Source organism: Sapajus apella, unplaced genomic scaffold (genome assembly GCF_009761245.1).
Source record: "Sapajus apella isolate SASKATOON/1434 unplaced genomic scaffold, GSC_monkey_1.0 scaffold119, whole genome shotgun sequence".
NCBI classification, from domain to species: domain Eukaryota; kingdom Metazoa; phylum Chordata; class Mammalia; order Primates; family Cebidae; genus Sapajus; species Sapajus apella.
This window is the reverse complement of record NW_022437059.1, coordinates 299,857-314,919: the sequence shown is the minus strand read 5'-3', so window position 1 is coordinate 314,919 and position 15,063 is coordinate 299,857. Positions and strand designations below refer to the sequence as shown.

Here is a 15,063-nt window from a genome sequence, read left to right as displayed (position 1 = left end):
GGCAGAGTGGCAGCATTGCCCATTCGGGAGTGACCCTGTTCCAGCCATATTTTTTTTGTTAATACTATTTTCAGCTTGCTTTATTTATTTATTTATTATTTATTTATTTATTTTTAATAGAGACAAGAGTCTCATTGTGTTGCCCAGGCTGTTCCCAAACTCCTGGCTTCAAGTGATCCTCCCACCTCAGCCCCTCGAAGTGCTGAGATTATAGGTGTGAGTGACCTCGCTGGCCTCTTGCTTTTAATTCAAATGTGATAAATTCTCAAACTTTGGATTTGTGTCATAGAGAAGGCTGGAAGGGCAGGAGAACAGGAGAAAAGAGAGAGTGTATGGCAGTGGGAAGAGGTATTTGGACTTGGTCTTTGAGATCCTGGGAGGTTATTATTCAGAGGTGAATTTGAACTTTTTTTTTTGAGATGGAGTCTCACTCTGTGGCCCAGGCTGGAGTGCAGTGGCCCAGTCTTGGCTCACCACAACCCCCAACCTCCCAGGTTCAAGTGATTCTCCTGCCTCAGCCTCCCAAGTAGCTGGGATTACAGGTGGCCTTCACCATGTCCAGCTAATTTTTTGTATTTTTAGTAAAGACAAGATTTCACCACGTTGACCGGGCTGATTTCGAACTCCTCACCTCAGGTGATCTGCCCGCCTTGGCCTCCCAAAGTGCTGGGATTACAGATGTGAGTCCCTGCGCCCAGCCTGAATTTGAACTTCTAAAGAGCTATGATTTGGCACAAGATAGGTGGAGGTTAGACCAAAGGGAGCATTTTCTAGTGGTCCAAGTAGGTAGGTACTGGAATAGAAAAAAGGAGGCCAGAACAGTTTAGAGATCTGAGTTTGAGACCAGAGGCAGCTCAGCTTCCTGAATAAGCCTAGGTAGAGGAGCAGCTGGCCTGCGTGAGGAGGAGAGGAGAAGAGGCCGTGGGCAGGAGAGAACAGTGGCGGAGAAGCAAGACTGAGAAAGGGAAGGCAGAGGGGGAGGAGCCCAGGAAGGAGACCCTGAGAGGAGAAGGGAGGAGGAGGAGGGGGAGGAGAAGGAGGAGGAGGAGGAGGAGGAGAACAACAACGGATGATTGGGGGTGGGGAGGATGCATGAGGGGAGAAGGAAGAAGAGATTGACCCAAAGACCTCTGGGCTCTGCACATCATCAGGCAAACCTGGAGCTTGGGAGGAAAGGCAGGAAAGAGAAGGATCTTGGGCCACCAGGAAGCTCTGAGATCCGAGGCACTGCAGCCCCATGCCCTCTGTCCCTGCACTGTTGACTCAGCCCCTCCACACTTCCCCTTTCTACCCTTTTCTGCCCTGACCACCAGGCCTGTGAGTCTCTACCTCCTCCACCTCTCAGCTGCTCGAATGGCCTGGGCTGAGTCAGTACTGGCCTTCTAGAGTCTGGGCTGAGTGCTCCCCACTGAACTGTAATTCTTTGTCCCCAGCCCAGAGCCTCCATCTTGGGACTTCTACCCTCAGCCATCTGGATCCTGCTCTGATTTCTGAGAGCCTGGCAAACCTTGGAGGGAGTGGTCTTGTCAATTTCTACTCCTGCTCCAAGAGCCGAGGGAAAATCTAGAGATCAGAGGTCACAACTGAGGAAGGTCCTAGAATAGTGGGAAGAGTGATATCCCCCGCTTCTCACCTTCTCAGGCTTTTTGGGAAGCACAGGGACTTGAGGAGGGACAGATTGGAGGTCAGGGAGAATGACTCGACTTGCAGAGGCAGGGATACTGGGGGAAATGGGAGACAGCAGAGACGGGAAAGGCCGGCTCGGAGGCTCCGAGGAAGGTGTGCGCCATTTGTGGAGACCAGCGCTGAAGGATGGAGGGTAGATCTCAGAAAGGACTCCTTAGGGTGGGAGAGCCCAGTTGAGTGAGGAGCAAAAGAAGACTCTCCTAGATTTTCACTCTGGAGGATAGTATGAGAGGGGTAAAAGTTAGATTGCGGGAGAGAGTTTCTGCCAAAAGCAACCGAGATGGCTGGCTGAGCTTCCTTACTTAAAGATCCCAGAATGGAGGGGTGACCCAAAGGCAGCTGCCCTTGCCTTGAGGCTATGAGGGGACATGCTGCCTCCCAGACAGGCCCGTGTGCCTTGGCTGAGGGTTGGCGAAAAGAGCTAGAGGTTTGGGATCCTGACCCCTGGCTTGGGGGTTGCAGGGGGAGGCATTCTGCCCCCTTCAGCCAATCTAATAAGGGGATCTCCTGCCCCCCCACTGTGACTGCCACGGAGACAGCGGCTCCAACATCGGTTGTCATGGTTATAAGAGGAGCTAACTCCCATAGATTGGAAAGCGCTGGTGAGCTGGCACCCTCTGCTTCGCCTGCTCTCCCCTCCTCTCTGCGCATCTTCCCCCTAGCACAGAGAAGAGAGTACAGCAGCTCGGGGGCGAGCAGAGCTGGGGCTGGGAAGGTGGAGTGAGGACGCAGAGACCTCGAGCCAGGGAGATGAGTGGCAATAGGAGGCAGCCCAGCCGCAGGGGCCAGGTAGGTCAGGGACCCAGAAGCCATCTGGGCTGGCTGCCCCAGAGCCTGGCCTGCTCACTCCCGGACAGCTGCCTCTGACACCCAGTTGCAGGCTCTGCTTTAGGAACTGATGTCTTTGCAGCATCCTCAGGCTGGCATTTCTTCCTTGCCTCTGCCCCCAGCCTGTCTCTCTGGACTCCAGGCACCCTGGCATTTTCCAGCCTCACTTCCTCTCTCTCTCACCCCTTCCGCAGGCCCGGGAAAAGGAGAAGATGAAGGAAGCCAAGGATGCCCGCTATACCAACGGGCACCTCTTCACCACCATCTCAGTTTCAGGCATGACCATGTGCTATGCCTGTAACAAGAGCATCACAGCCAAGGAAGCTCTCATCTGCCCAAGTAAGTTGTTTGGACCCTAAGAGTCACCCAGACTCAGTGCCCGCTGACCCCGATCTTTGCATCTGTTTTTTTCTGCTTGGACCCATGAGGGTCACTCTTCTGTCTCATCCCCAGCTGGGCCAAAATGCCAGGGCCAGATGCTTGATCCCTTGCTCCCTGTCCTCAAGCTGAGGGGTGGTGGCTGTTAGAATATGGCATAAGCCGGACTATCTGGGATGTGGGGGAGGGGAGGCTGGGCTGGCTCCCCTTGCAGCTGTCATCCACCGGGCACCCCTCTTGCTCCCCGAACAGCTGCTAAGGGTTAGGGGAACTGACTGGAGAAGGAGCAGGAATGTTGTATGTGTGGAGGGAGTGGGGTGTGGGGGTGATAGAGGAACTGGGTGGAAAGCTGCCAGCCTTGCAGCTGGCTCTGCCCATCTTCCTGGGCAGAGCCGGGCATTCAGGACTTCACAGTCCCCTTGCCCCTTCCTTTCTGTTGACTATGGGTGGAGCCTGAAACCTCTGATGTTTCAAGCAGAAGAGGGATTAGGACCCTTCATCTCAAATTTCTAGTCTGACTACACAGTGAGAAAGAGGGAATGCAGCAGGGATGTGTGTGTTGGGGGCAGGGGTTAGAATCCCTGCCCTTCATCCAGATCTGAGTGTAGCCCTGTCTTTAGGGAGTATAAGCCAGGAATTCTTTCCTTCCCCAGGATGCCTATACAGAGGGCTCCTGCTGCCCCCTCTCCCTCATTTCCTCCTGAAGTTATGGCAGAGGTGCCTCTGATTAGAGCAGGTTTGAAGGTATTGTGACCTGCTACTGAATAGTTGACAACAGCTGTAGCCTGTGAATCCCTGTGGAACTTGGGGAAGTTACCCCCAGAAAGAACCAGTGGAGCCTCCCTGCTTTCCTCACTGTTCAACTTAGAGTTGTGAGGATGAGGAGGGAACCCCAATCTAGATCCCTGTAGAGACCTGACAAAATTCCCAATCCGGAAGCTTGTTGCCAGGGGAACAGGGGAGGCGGGCAGCACTATTTTGAGAGCAGGTGGAAAGCGGAGGTTCGATCCAGAGACACTGAGTGTTGGGGGTGGGAGAAGGGAGCTCCAGAGGGGTGGGGGCAGCTGCAACCCCCACTTCTGTCTGCCCCCTCTGCTCCACCCTGTTTGCCTTGTATTTGTGGAAGTGAGCGTGGTGCTGGGTATTGTCTGAAAGAGTTAGCAGAGTTTCCGGTGTTGTTGGATGGGGGAGGGGAAGCTGGAGAGGGCCCGGAGCTGAGGGCATGTCTGGGAAGGGCATGGCCGGGGCCCCAGTGCCTAGGCTCGGCTATTCTTCCTTTCTTCTTCTCTCCTACCCCGTGGCAAGGTGGGGTGGAGGATGGCGGAGAAGCAGATGGAGTGTGGGAGCTGTGGATTTGCCTGAGTTGGGGGAACAGGACTCCTGGGCCTGGAAGGGAGAAGGCCAGGCTTGGTGGGGAGGGTTGGGGCAAGGCAGGTCATATCCCTTCTCTGCCACTGGAGCCATCAGCCTTGGAGCTGCTGAGGCCCAGGGAGTCCAGGGCATGTGGTGCAAGAGAAGGAGCATGGCCCTTGGATTCAGGCCTGCTGGAGTGTAAACCCCAGCTCTCCCACTGGCTGTGTGACCCCGGACAGATTTAGCCACTCCAGGACAGGCTCCTCATACATGATATGAGGATAACTGAACCTCCCTCCACGGGTGGTTAGGATTAAGTAAATGTGGAACCTTGACTATGATAAAAGCTCAGGGAATGTAAATTTCCCCTCTGCCCCAGCCCCATCCCGGCTGCCTCTGTGCCATCTTCTGTTCTGTGGGAGTCCTCTCTTCCATCTGCCATTCACAACCACCTTCGTGCTTCTTGAGCTCATCTCTGGCAGCCAGTGACCCCTGCTCCCCTCTGGTCCACCCCTCAGGCCGCCTTGGGGTCAGGATTGCCCATCCCACCTGATTGTTTAATTTCATTCAGCACCTATACCCCCCTCACTTCATTTCCTGCTTGAAGGAAGAGGGAGGTGGGAGGAGGGGGACTGGCGTGTGGTAATGGCCCAGAAGTCGGGGAAGGGGGGAGAATCCCTGAGGACTGTGTGGCCAGGAGGAGATGGGTGTCTGCATGTGGGTGTGTCCCCTCCTGTACCACCCGGCCCTCCCTTCACCCTCTCTACCCCACCCTCCCAGCCTGCAATGTGACTATCCACAACCGCTGTAAAGACACCCTCGCCAACTGTACCAAGGTCAAGCAGAAGGTGAGACGGCAGGGAGGGCAGAGGGCTGGGGGAGAGGGTAGTGAGTGTGCGGTACCCTCATGCCTTTTCCATTCATTCCCTACCCTGTGTTTCTCACCACCCCACCTCCTCACCATGGGGCAGCCCAGACCCTCAACCCCTGGCCTCGGGCCCCACGTAGGCCAGGCCTGTTGCTGCAGACACGTCCCTGCAGCGCTGGGCTCAACCACCCTGATCCCCTTAATCACAGTGCCAGGTTTCTCCTAAGGGGGCCAGCCTCCTAGCTCCTGCCCCATGCCTCCAGGGTGATCCTTGGGTGACGGCCATTCTTGGTATCTCTCTCCTGCTCTGTCTCACAGCAACAGAAAGCGGCCCTGCTGAAAAACAACACTGCCTTGCAGTCCGTGTCTCTTCGAAGTAAGAGTGAGTAGTTGGGGAGTGGAGGAGGCCCCCAAGCCCCTGAACCCCAGGCTGCTTAACACATGGGCTCTGCTGCCCCCCTACGGTTGTTCCCAAGCACAGCACCTTCCTCTTCTCAATTAGAAGCAGATAGCGGGGCCTAAGGGATGGCGCAGACTCTTGGACTCAGAAGCAGGACAGGAGAGTCCAAATGGGGATGAGGGCTGGAGATGGGTGGTCGCCTAAGCCTGGCCACAACCTGTATTTTTATCAGTTATTTACACTGCATTTTGGGAGTGTTGGTGGCAGCTGTCAAGTGTCAATTCAGACAGCTTTGGTGTAACAGAAAGAGCATGGCACTCAGGTGTAAAGAGGAGAGCCTCAGTCCCTGCCCAGCCATCAGCCAAGTCACCCTGGACAAGTCTTTTTGCCTTTCTGAGCTCCCATTTGTTCGTAGGCTTATGTCAGGGAGGCGATAAGTAAGAAAAAGCTCTTTGTGAACATTGAGGTATTGCACCAATGTAAGGTGGCATCGTTACCATCTTTCTTGACTAGAGGGGGCTGAGGTGAAGTGAGGGGATGCCTCGTTCCTCATTAAGGAGCCTGGGAGGCCTCAGTCCTGGGAAGCACCAGAGTGTGATGTTTGCCTGCTGGGTCTCTCTCCCTCACAGCAACCATCCGGGAACGGCCGAGCTCAGCCATCTACCCCTCCGACAGCTTCCGGCAGTCCCTCCTCGGCTCCCGCCGTGGCCGCTCCTCCTTGTCTTTAGCCAAGAGTGTTTCCACCACCAATATTGCTGGGTGAGCCTCTCTTTGGAGAAAGGGGCAGGCAGAGACTGTGGCAGTGGAGACCAAGGGGTGCTGAGAGGTCCCTTTCCATCCCTGAGTTCAGAACTGTAGACAGATGAGTAAGGAGAACTTAGGGGGACTGCCTCTTGGATCTTGGCTTTGGTTCCGTACCTGGGAAGGGGTCTCTTGCCCGACTGGGGGTGATACAGACAGCCCCCACTTTCTTCAGACATTTCAATGATGAGTCTCCCCTGGGGCTGCGCCGGATCCTCTCACAGTCCACAGACTCCCTCAACATGCGGAACCGAACCCTATCAGTGGAATCTCTCATTGACGAAGGTGAGCAGGCCTGGGCCCCGAGGAGCTTCGAGGAAGATGAAGAGGGGCTGCGGATGAGAGGCTGGTGGGAGTTGCCTGGGAAGGGCAAGGAGGGAAGGCATCTAGAGAAGGGCCAAGGACCCAGGGAAGGGAACTCACGACCTCTGAGTTGCTTGCCGTGCACATGTTCAGGTGCAGAGGTAATCTACAACGAGCTGATGAGTGACTTTGAGATGGATGAGAAGGACTTTGCAGCTGACTCCTGGAGCCTGGCTGTGGACAGCAGCTTCCTGCAGCAGCATAAGAAGGAGGTGATGAAGCAGCAGGATGTCATCTATGGTGAGCCAAGACCAAGACCGCCCTGGTCTTCCTCTTCCTTCACCTAGTCCTGTTTATCTGTGTCCTGTTTTTTTTTTGTTTTTTTTTTTTTTTGAGACCGAGTCTCATTCTGTTGCCCAGACTGGAGTGTGCAGTGGCATGATCTCGGCTCACTGCAACTTCCACCTCCCGATTCAGGCCGATTCTCTGCCTCAGCCTCCTGAGTAACTGGGATTACAGGTGCCAGCCACCATGACTGGCTAATTTTTACATTTTTAGTAGAGATAGGGTTTCGCCATGTTGACCAGGCTGGTCTAGAACTCCTGACCTCAGGTGATCTGCCCACCTCAGCCTCCCAAAGTGCTGGGATTATATGTGTGAGCCACCGTGCCCAGCTGTGTCCTTCTTTCTACCATCCCCTACCTCTGAAAACCCTTTCCCTTATATCCTCTTGGCCTCCAAGACCCTGCCCTGTATCCCACAAGTTGCCCAGTAGGCCCCGCCTCTGGATGCTGTTGGTCTCCAACGCCCTCTGTATCCCTTCTTTATCTCAATCTTCGGTCTTTACGCTGTGCTTGTTCCACGCCTGACACCGTGCTGGAGGCTGTGGGAAGCCTCGACATGTAGAAGACATATGGTTCTTGCCCTAAAATAGCTCACAGCTTGAGATGATAAGGTGTAAAGATAAAAAATGGAGCTGGGCGTGGTGGCTCATGCCTATAATCTCAGCGATTTTGGGAGGCTGAGGTGGGAGGATCACTTGATGCCAGGATTTTGAGACCAACTTGGGCGACAAAGCAAGACCTCTGTCTTTAAAAAATATTTTAAAAAACTAGCCAGGTATAGTGGCGTGTGCCTATAGTCCCAGCTATTTGGGAGGCTGAGACAGGAGGACTGCTTGAGCCCAGGAGTTCAAGGCTGCAGTGAGTTGTCATTGTGCCACTACACTCCAGCCTGGGCAACGGAGCAAGAGCTCATTTCTGGGAAAAAAAAAATAATAAGTTTTTTAAAAGATCAAAATGATTAGAAGATGATCTAACATCATAATAATGCAGAATATCAACCTGGAAGGGACCTTGGAAACCTCACGTGAGCCATGAGGTCCTTATTCTACGGCCCCGCCAGTTTCAGGCAAGCAAGGGAAGAGGCCAAATGTCCCTCTGTCTCCCACAGAGCTAATCCAGACAGAGCTGCACCATGTGAGAACACTGAAGATCATGACCCGCCTCTTCCGCACGGGGATGCTAGAAGAGCTACAGCTGGAGCCCGGCGTGGTCCATGGCCTGTTCCCCTGTGTGGACGAGCTCAGTGACATCCACACACGCTTCCTCAGCCAGCTGTTAGAACGCCGACGCCAGGCCCTGTGCCCTGGCAGCACCCGGAACTTTGTCATCCACCGCTTGGGTGATCTGCTCATCAGCCAGGTGGGGAAAGGCAGGACCCCTGGGTGACATTCATGGAAGGAGGTGTGACTGGGTTGCGTATTTCTTGCATCCAAACTCTAGGGGTTGGAGGGGAGCCAGGGAAAGCTGGAGAGACAGGAAGCCAGTCTGTTTAGCAGGAGGCCAGAGGCGTGTCCCGTGGGTACAGTGTGGCTGTGGGGGAATACTGACCTAGACTTGTTCCACCAACTTCCAGTTCTCAGGTCCTAGCGCGGAGCAGATGCGGAAGACCTACTCTGAGTTCTGCAGCCGCCACACCAAGGCCTTAAAGCTCTATAAGGAGCTGTATGCCCGAGACAAACGCTTCCAGCAATTCATCCGGGTGAGCCGACCTCTCCAGATCCCACGCTCATGGCCCAAACCCACCCTCCCTGACTCATGGGGCAGTGCTGGTGAGCTGCACCCACATGGAGGTCAGGCATTGACCACCTGTGCGGACTATCTACACGTGGATCTCATCAGCAGTAACCCCTCAGAGTGCTAGATCATGTTGTGGTAGTTTCCCAAGCGCTCTTCACTCCTTCAGTTGGTCCTCACTACAGACCTGTGGCTTTGCTATCCCCATTTTCCAAACGTGTCACCTAGGCCAGCGTGAGGTAAATACATGGCCACGGCAGGGCCAGCACCAGAGCTCAGGTACCAGGCCTTTCCGCTGCCCTCCCCTCTGGCCCTGAGCCCTGCCTCCTCCCTTGTAGAAAGTGACCCGCTCCGCCGTGCTCAAGCGGCACGGGGTACAGGAGTGCATCCTGCTGGTGACTCAGCGCATCACCAAGTACCCGGTGCTGCTCAGCCGCATCCTGCAGCATTCCCACGGTGAGTAGGCAGGCCCAGGAGGGGGCCGCTGGGAGACCGCCACCTGGGGCGAGGAAGGGCTTGGGATGACCACAGGAAGGGTGGGGTCGGGTGTTGAACCCTGGGCAGCCTCTAAAGGTGGAATCAAGACACGATGGGAACTGGGGTGTGAGTGTAGCTGGCTGAACCTTCCCCCATGCCAACCCCCGGTGCCAGGGATCGAGGAGGAGCGTCAGGACCTGACCACGGCACTGGGGCTAGTGAAGGAGCTGCTGTCCAATGTGGACCAGGATGTTCATGAGCTGGAGAAAGGGGCCCGTCTACAGGAGATCTACAACCGCATGGACCCTCGGGCCCAGACCCCAGTGCCTGGCAAGGGCCCCTTTGGCCGAGAGGAACTTCTGCGGCGCAAACTCATCCACGATGGCTGCCTGCTTTGGAAGACAGCAACGGGGCGCTTCAAAGGTCAGACTTGCTGAGCAGACTAGGCAGGAGTTGAGAGTCGATGGAGAGTGGGAGATGCCTGCAGGCCTTAGAATCAACCTTTCTTTATGCAGCCCATACGACAATGAGACTATGGGAGAAAAAATTGGGGTCTCTGTGGCAGCAAAAGTCAGAATTCTGCAGTTAATTTTATGGACCATACCAGGGCCTTCCTTATCAGTATTTTCTCATTTCTTTGGTTCTTGCATGTCCAGAGAGCTACCAGTTTTACTGAGAAAGACAAAGAAACTCTCAGACTGGAGGACAGGATCAGTTGATTCCCCCAGCTGGAATCCCAGCTACCAGGGATGGAAGTAAGCAGGAGCTTGGGGAGTGCAGCCAGCGAGGCCCAGAAAAGGGGACTGAGCCTGTGAAGGACAGGCAGGGAAGAGAAGAGACAGCGGAGCAGAGGGGGAAGATCAGGGGCCGGGGCACACTTTCCCAGGCTCTCTGTCCGAAATTTGTCCGTGCTGGGAAAGTCTTTCCTACCTAAATGAAAGCAAGAGAATAGCAGGCCTTGGCTTTGGGGGTGAGATGTAAGGGACAAAAGGAAACTGTGATACCTGAGGCCAGAGCCTGGCTGAGCCTTTGTACCCATGTCATGAAATCCCTGCTCCCTGGGTTTGGATATCATCAGTCTTCTCCAGCCTCTTTCCTTTATCCCTTTCTCTCCTTCCCATCCCTCCCACGCGGCAGCTAAGAATATAAACCATGGGAGATTAAAAATAGCAAGGCTGGAGAGCGTTATTTCTGAAGCATTTAGCAAAAGCCCTCCCCTGCTGTGTGCCCACAGTTTAGTAAAATCCCCAAGGGCAAAGGGTGAGTGTATGTTTTCTCTCTCTCCTTTTTTTTTTTTTTTTTAGAAACAGGGTCTCGCTTTGTTGCTCAGGCTGGGGTGCAGTGGTGCAGTCATAGCTCACTGTAACTCAAACTCCTGGGCTCAAGTGATTCTTCCGCCTTAGACTCTTGAGTAACTGGGGCTGCAGACGTGCACCACCACACCCAGCAAATTTTTAAATTTTTTGTAGAGACAAGGTCTTGCTATGTTGCCTAGGCTAGTCTTGCTCAAACTCCTGGCCTCAAGCGATTCTCCTGCCTCAGCCTCCCAAAGTTCTGGGATTGGAGACCTGAGCCACTATGCGTGGCCTTCTGTGTTTCCTTGATTGTGACATCCAAATTTTTTTTTTTTTTTTTTTGAGACGGAGGCTTGCTCTGTTGCCAGGCTGGAGTGCAGTGGCGCCATCTCAGCTCACTGCAACCTCTGCCTCCCTGGTTCAGGCAATTCCCATGCCTTAGCCTCCTGAGTAGCTGGGACTACAGGCGCTCACCACCATGCCTGGCTAATTTTTTGTATTTTAGTAGAGACAGGGTTTCTCCATGTTAACCAGGATGGTCTTAATCTCCTGACCTTGTGCTCTGCCCACTTCAGCCTCCCAAAGTGCTGGGATTACAAGTGTGAGCCACCGTGCCTCGCAAACATTCAAGTTTTATGGAATTGACCTTTGTTTCCTCCTTCAGTCTTGGAGCGCTGACCCCATAGGATCTGAGAGCTTGGAGTGTGAAGCAGACAAATTGAAGGAAGGGCCTGCTGGGATTGATGGAGATGGATGGGTGAGGGATGGTCTTTCAGTCCTCTGTGAGAGGAAGGAAACTTTCTCCCTCCCTACCAAGCTCAAAATTAGAAGTGGGAGCATGCCAGGACAGGGAGAATTTAGGTCAGATAACAAAAAGATGCTCCATTAGTTAGATATTAGAAATGGAATTTAAAGGCTAAAAAGTGTGGTTCGGGCTGGGTGTGGTGGCCTGTAATTCCAGGAAGGCTGAAATGGGCAGATCACTTGAGGTCAAGCATTCCAGACCAGGCTGGTCAAGACGGTAGAACCCCATCTCTACTAAAAATACAAAAATTACCTGGGTGTGGCGGTGCTTGCGTGTAGTCCCGGCTACTTGGGAGGCTGAGGCACGAGAATTGCTTGAACTTGGGAAGCAGAGGTCAAAGTGAGCAGAGATCGTGCCACTGCACTCCAGCCTGGGCAACGGAGCGAGACTCCACCCCCCCCAAAATAAAAAATAGACTGGCAGCAGTGGCTCATGCCTGTAATCCCAGCACGTTGGGAGGCCAAGGAAGGCAAATTACTTGAGCTCAGGAGTTTGAGACTAGCCTGGCCAACGTGGTGAAATTCCATCTCTACAAAAATATCAAAAACTAGGCCAGGCATGGTGGCTCACACCTGTAATCCCAGCACTTTGGGAGGCCGAGGTGGGCAGATCATGAGGTCAGGAGATGGAGACCATCCTGGCCAACATGGTGAAACCCCATCTCCACTAAAATACGAAAAATTAGCCAGGCATGGTGCCGTGCGCGCCTGTAGTCCCAGCTACTCAGGAGGCTGAGGCAGGGGAAACACTTGAATCTGGGGGACGGAGGTTGCAGTGAGCCGAGATCATGCCACTGCACTCCAGCCTGGTGAAAGAGCAAGACTCCGTCTCAAAAAAAAAAAAATTAGCCAGGCATTGTGGCACACTCCTTGTTCCTAGCTGCTTGAGAGGCTGAGGCAGGAGAATCGCTTATATCTGGGAGAAGGGAATTGCAGTGAGCTGAGATCACTGCACTCTAGCCTGAGTGACAGAGCAAGACTCCATCTCAAAAAAAATAATAAAATAAAAAACTTAAAATTAAAAATAAGTAAAAAATAAAAGTGTGGTCCCTTTTGCTCTGGGAATTCTCACAAAAATCTTCGCCCCTGTCACCCAAAAAAATACACGTGAGTTGTGTTTCTGTGTAAAACTGTTTACACAACTTCAGAAGGTTTACAGAGCCCCTGAAACCTGACATCCCAGGGAGTCTGTAGGCTCTAGGTTAAGAAACCCGAATCATTCAGGTAAAAAGTGTTTTCCGTAGAAACACTGAGTGACCCCTATGGTCCCTGCTAGCCCACGATGCTGTTTTGTCTGATAGCACATGAATCTTTCTCTGCCCCACACCCTCCCCAACCATTTTTAAGCTGTAAGAATGGGTGGCTGGGTGCAGTGGCTCACACCTATAATCCCAGCACTTTGGGAGGCCGAGGCCGGTGAATAAACCTGAGATCAGGAGTTTGAGACCAACCTGAGCAACACGGTGAAACCCCATCTCTACTAAAAATACAAAATTAGGCCGGGCGCGGTGGCTCAAGCCTGTAATCCCAGCACTTTGGGAGGCTGAGGCAGGTGGATCACGAGGTCAAGAGATCGAGGCCATCCTGGTCAACATGGTGAAACCTCGTCTCTACTAAAAATACAAAACATTAGCTGGGCATGGTGGCGCGTGCCTGTAATCCCAGCTACTCAGGAGGCTGAGGCAGGAGAATTGCCTGAACCTAGGAGGTGGAGGTTGCAGTGAGCCGAGATCGCGCCATTGCACTCCAGCCTGGGTAACATGAGTGAAACTCCGTCTCAAAAAAAAAAAAAAATACAAAATTAGCTGGGCCTGGTAGTGCATGCCTGTAATCTCAGCTACTTGGGAGGCTGAGACGGAAGAATGGTTTGAACTCAGGAGGTGGATGTTGCAGTGAGCCAAGATCATGCCATTGCACTGCAGCCTGGGCAACAAGATGTCTCAAAAAAAAACAATGGGTAGGGGTGAGAGGTCTGGAAAAGTGGAAGCAGCCAGTGGGAAGAAAGGCCAGGAAGAGGGAAATGGGGAGCTCTAACCTGATGGGATAAGCCTGGTCCTTGGGAAAGAGGTAAACAGCTGGTCAGACCGTCTAGTGCTGACTGTTCTCCCACCTTCATCCCTGCCAGATGTGCTAATGCTGCTGATGACAGATGTGCTGGTATTTCTCCAGGAAAAGGACCAGAAGTACATCTTTCCTACCCTGGTGAGACATTCGTTCTTCACCTTTCTCAGCACAGACAAGTGCTTTAGGCCCTTCTTGCTTTCCTGCCCAAGCCCACTAGAGCTCTGGAGCCCCCAGAGCCAAACAGCTATTACTGTTACTATTGCCATAATGATAAAAAACAAGAGCAGCTCACAGGTATTGTTACTGTGCGCAGGCACTTGTACACCTGTGGGAAAAGATTATTTTCATCCTCATTTTATAGATGATGAAAGTAAAACTTAAAGTTGGTTAAATAATTTGTCAAGGATCACACAATTTCTAAGTCTCTTCTGGCTGGCATCAGTGCCTGGGCTCTTAACTGGTATTGTAGGATGATTCTTCAGTCTTCATCCAGAAGGATTGAAGGCCTAAATATTCCAACGGTCAGGATTCCAAGGCTTAATCCTTTCTTTCCCCTGACTGGCAGGACAAGCCCTCAGTGGTATCACTGCAGAATCTAATCGTACGGGACATTGCCAACCAGGAGAAAGGGATGTTTCTGATCAGCGCAGCCCCACCTGAGATGTACGAGGTGCACACAGCATCCCGGGATGACCGGAGCACCTGGATCCGAGTCATTCAGCAGACCGTGCGCATGTGAGTGTCTACCTGCCGCCTGCATGTGCTTATGGCCTCAGGGTACCTGCAGCATCAGATCCCAACCACAGCACTCCCTGGGAACAGAATCAAGCGTTCACAGTGGGGGGAAGAGGTTGAGGGAGAGACAAAATGGCCCAAGACAGGAAAGGTCACCTATGTTTTTATGTCCTGTAAAGTCACATTTTATACATCATTGCCAACCTCAACTACCTTTCAAATGCAGCATGCGTTGACAAGCAAAGGCGTACTTGGAGCCGTCACATGGTGGCATACCTGCCAGCCAGCAGTACAATTTCAGCAGCATTCACATCTGCATCTGTAGGCAGAGGGCTGTTATTTGGATTGTATTGCATTTTATATTTATTTTTCTAAAAATGAATGAAAAAGAGGATAATGAAAGCCTCGATACTAGAGAGGAACAAGTCTCATAAACAAACTCAACACAATAGAAGCAAGAAGGAAATCAGTGTGTCAAAGCAGCGAATCTTTAGCTTCTATTGGACACACATTAGATTTGAGGCAGTCAACTATGTGTCTAATTGTGATGGAAAAAAATACCAAGTAAAGCACAGGTAAGATGTTTAAAATGGGTTCTGGAAGATTATGCCTAAAGAGTGAATTCTAATTCAGATTTTTATAGCCCTTCCTTCTTTCCTTCCTTCCTTCCTTCCTTTCTTCCTTCCTTCCTCCCTCCCTCCCTCCCTCCCTCTTTCCCTCCCTCCCTCCCCCCCTCTTCCTCTCTTTCTTTTGCTGGGGTCTCGCTCTGTCGCCCAGGCTGGAGTGTAGTGGTGCTCTCTCAGCTCACTGAAACCTCTGCCTCCTGTGTTCAAACAATTCTCCTGCCTCAGTCTCCCGAGTAGCTGGGATTACAGACGCACAGCATCACATCTGGCTAATTTTTGTATTTTTAGTAGACAGGGTTTCACCATGTTGGTCAGGCTGATCTTGAACTCCTGACCTTGTGATCCCCATGCCACAGGCTCCTGAAGC

At 52.7% G+C, this 15,063-nt stretch overlaps 1 protein-coding gene across 13 annotated transcripts in view; it reads left to right on the top strand.

Moving 5' to 3' along the window:
• ARHGEF2 (Rho/Rac guanine nucleotide exchange factor 2) overlaps positions 1–15,063 on the top strand; it is a 64,224-nt gene that overhangs the window by 38,266 nt on the left and 10,895 nt on the right. For 11 of the 13 annotated variants that reach the window (XM_032260585.1, XM_032260587.1, XM_032260586.1 and 8 more), the window contains 12 exons: positions 2,709–2,853; positions 5,026–5,093; positions 5,432–5,495; positions 6,143–6,272; positions 6,490–6,599; positions 6,771–6,917; positions 8,070–8,320; positions 8,535–8,660; positions 9,034–9,151; positions 9,347–9,595; positions 13,397–13,473; positions 13,901–14,070. In XM_032260585.1, coding sequence (XP_032116476.1) covers positions 2,709–2,853; positions 5,026–5,093; positions 5,432–5,495; positions 6,143–6,272; positions 6,490–6,599; positions 6,771–6,917; positions 8,070–8,320; positions 8,535–8,660; positions 9,034–9,151; positions 9,347–9,595; positions 13,397–13,473; positions 13,901–14,070 — 1,655 coding nt within the window. The other 2 variants (XM_032260596.1, XM_032260591.1) reach the window with 2 other exon arrangements.